Source organism: Antrostomus carolinensis, unplaced genomic scaffold (genome assembly GCF_000700745.2).
Source record: "Antrostomus carolinensis isolate BGI_N321 unplaced genomic scaffold, ASM70074v2 scaffold32845, whole genome shotgun sequence".
NCBI lineage: Eukaryota > Metazoa > Chordata > Aves > Caprimulgiformes > Caprimulgidae > Antrostomus > Antrostomus carolinensis.
The window spans coordinates 1-1,205 of record NW_010318956.1 but is presented as its reverse complement, the minus strand read 5'-3'; the positions used below and the strand labels follow the sequence as shown (position 1 = coordinate 1,205).

Here is a 1,205-nt window from a genome sequence, read left to right as displayed (position 1 = left end):
TGGTCCCCGGAGGGGAGCGGGCTGGGTGCGGGGCAGCTCTACCAGGCTCGGATCCCGTGTAACGTGGAGATCCCCGCGTTCCCCTGCGGGATGGGCGTCTGCACCGAATTCAAGTCCCCGACGCTGAAGTTCATGAAGTTGTTGCCGGCCGCCGAGGGCTGCATGGTCTGCACGGAGGGGTAGTTGCAGTTGTAGTTGGCGTTGCAGGCGGGGCTGTTGTAGTTGGTGTACGCGGGGTAGGCGTTGTAGCTATAGGGGTTAATGCTGACATTGTAGGGCGAACTGTAAGGAGAAGACTCCCCCAGGCAGGGCTTCCCATCGCGCACCAGCACTGGCACCGCTATCCGCCGGGGCGGAGGGATGCACACCATTTCCAGGGCCTGATCCTGTCTCTGCCTTTTGCATTTATACCTTCGATTCTGGAACCAAATTTTCACCTGGGTGGAGGTGAGCTTTAGGACGTTCGCTAGATGGTCTCTCTCGGGAGCCGAGAGGTATTTTTGCTGCTTGAACCTTCTCTCCAGTTCGTAGACTTGGGCTTGAGAAAAGAGGACGCGAGGTTTCCTCCTTTTCCTCTGTCTGGGGCGCTCGGGATCTTCCAGGTCTCTTTTCTCCTGCTCCAGGCTCTTGTGCAGGGAACACAGCTCTGCAGCAAAATAAACGGGCAGAGGAAAAAGGGAGAGGAAAAGAAAAAATAATAAAAAAATAAAGCAATGCTAAATAAACCGCGTGCACCATGAGCCAGCCCCACGTCCCCCGCTTGTCCCTGCAGGCCGGTCGCTCCTGCGGCAGCGGGACCGACCCCGCCCCGCCCTTTAAGTACACCGACCCTGCCCCGCTCTTTAAGTACTGCTTTAGCAATCTTCCGTCGGTCATTTTTTTGTTTGTTTGCTTGTTTGAAAATAAAGATGCTCCGTGCATTGATTTGAGACGCGACCGTCTGTGCCACAGCCCGGATTTATCGCCTGTATCCCACCCCAACCCCATGGCCATACACTCAGCCGAGAGAACTAGAAATCAAAATTGCCGCCTAACTTATGGACAAGCTCGAGGCCTCGCGTATTGCGCGGCCGCAGCCCCGCTCGGGGAGCCGCGGTGCTCTCCCGGGCCGGGGTCCGCGGGGCCTGGCAGGGGAGGAAGATGCTTTCACTCCCCGGGCCCGAGGCTGGGCGGGAGCCGAGGCCGGATGCGGTGCCTCCCGTCCG

General features: G+C 58.4%; 1 protein-coding gene across 1 annotated transcript; it reads right to left on the bottom strand.

Annotated features, from left to right (window-relative positions):
* Nucleotides 1-34: 34 nt before the first annotated feature.
* On the bottom strand, nt 35-646 carry NKX2-5 (NK2 homeobox 5; the record flags this gene model as incomplete). Its single annotated transcript, XM_010169108.2, has 1 exon — nt 35-646. A coding segment is annotated over one exon (608 nt), but the record flags the coding sequence as incomplete, so codon positions are not given.
* Between the last annotated feature and the right edge of the window lie 559 nt (nt 647-1,205).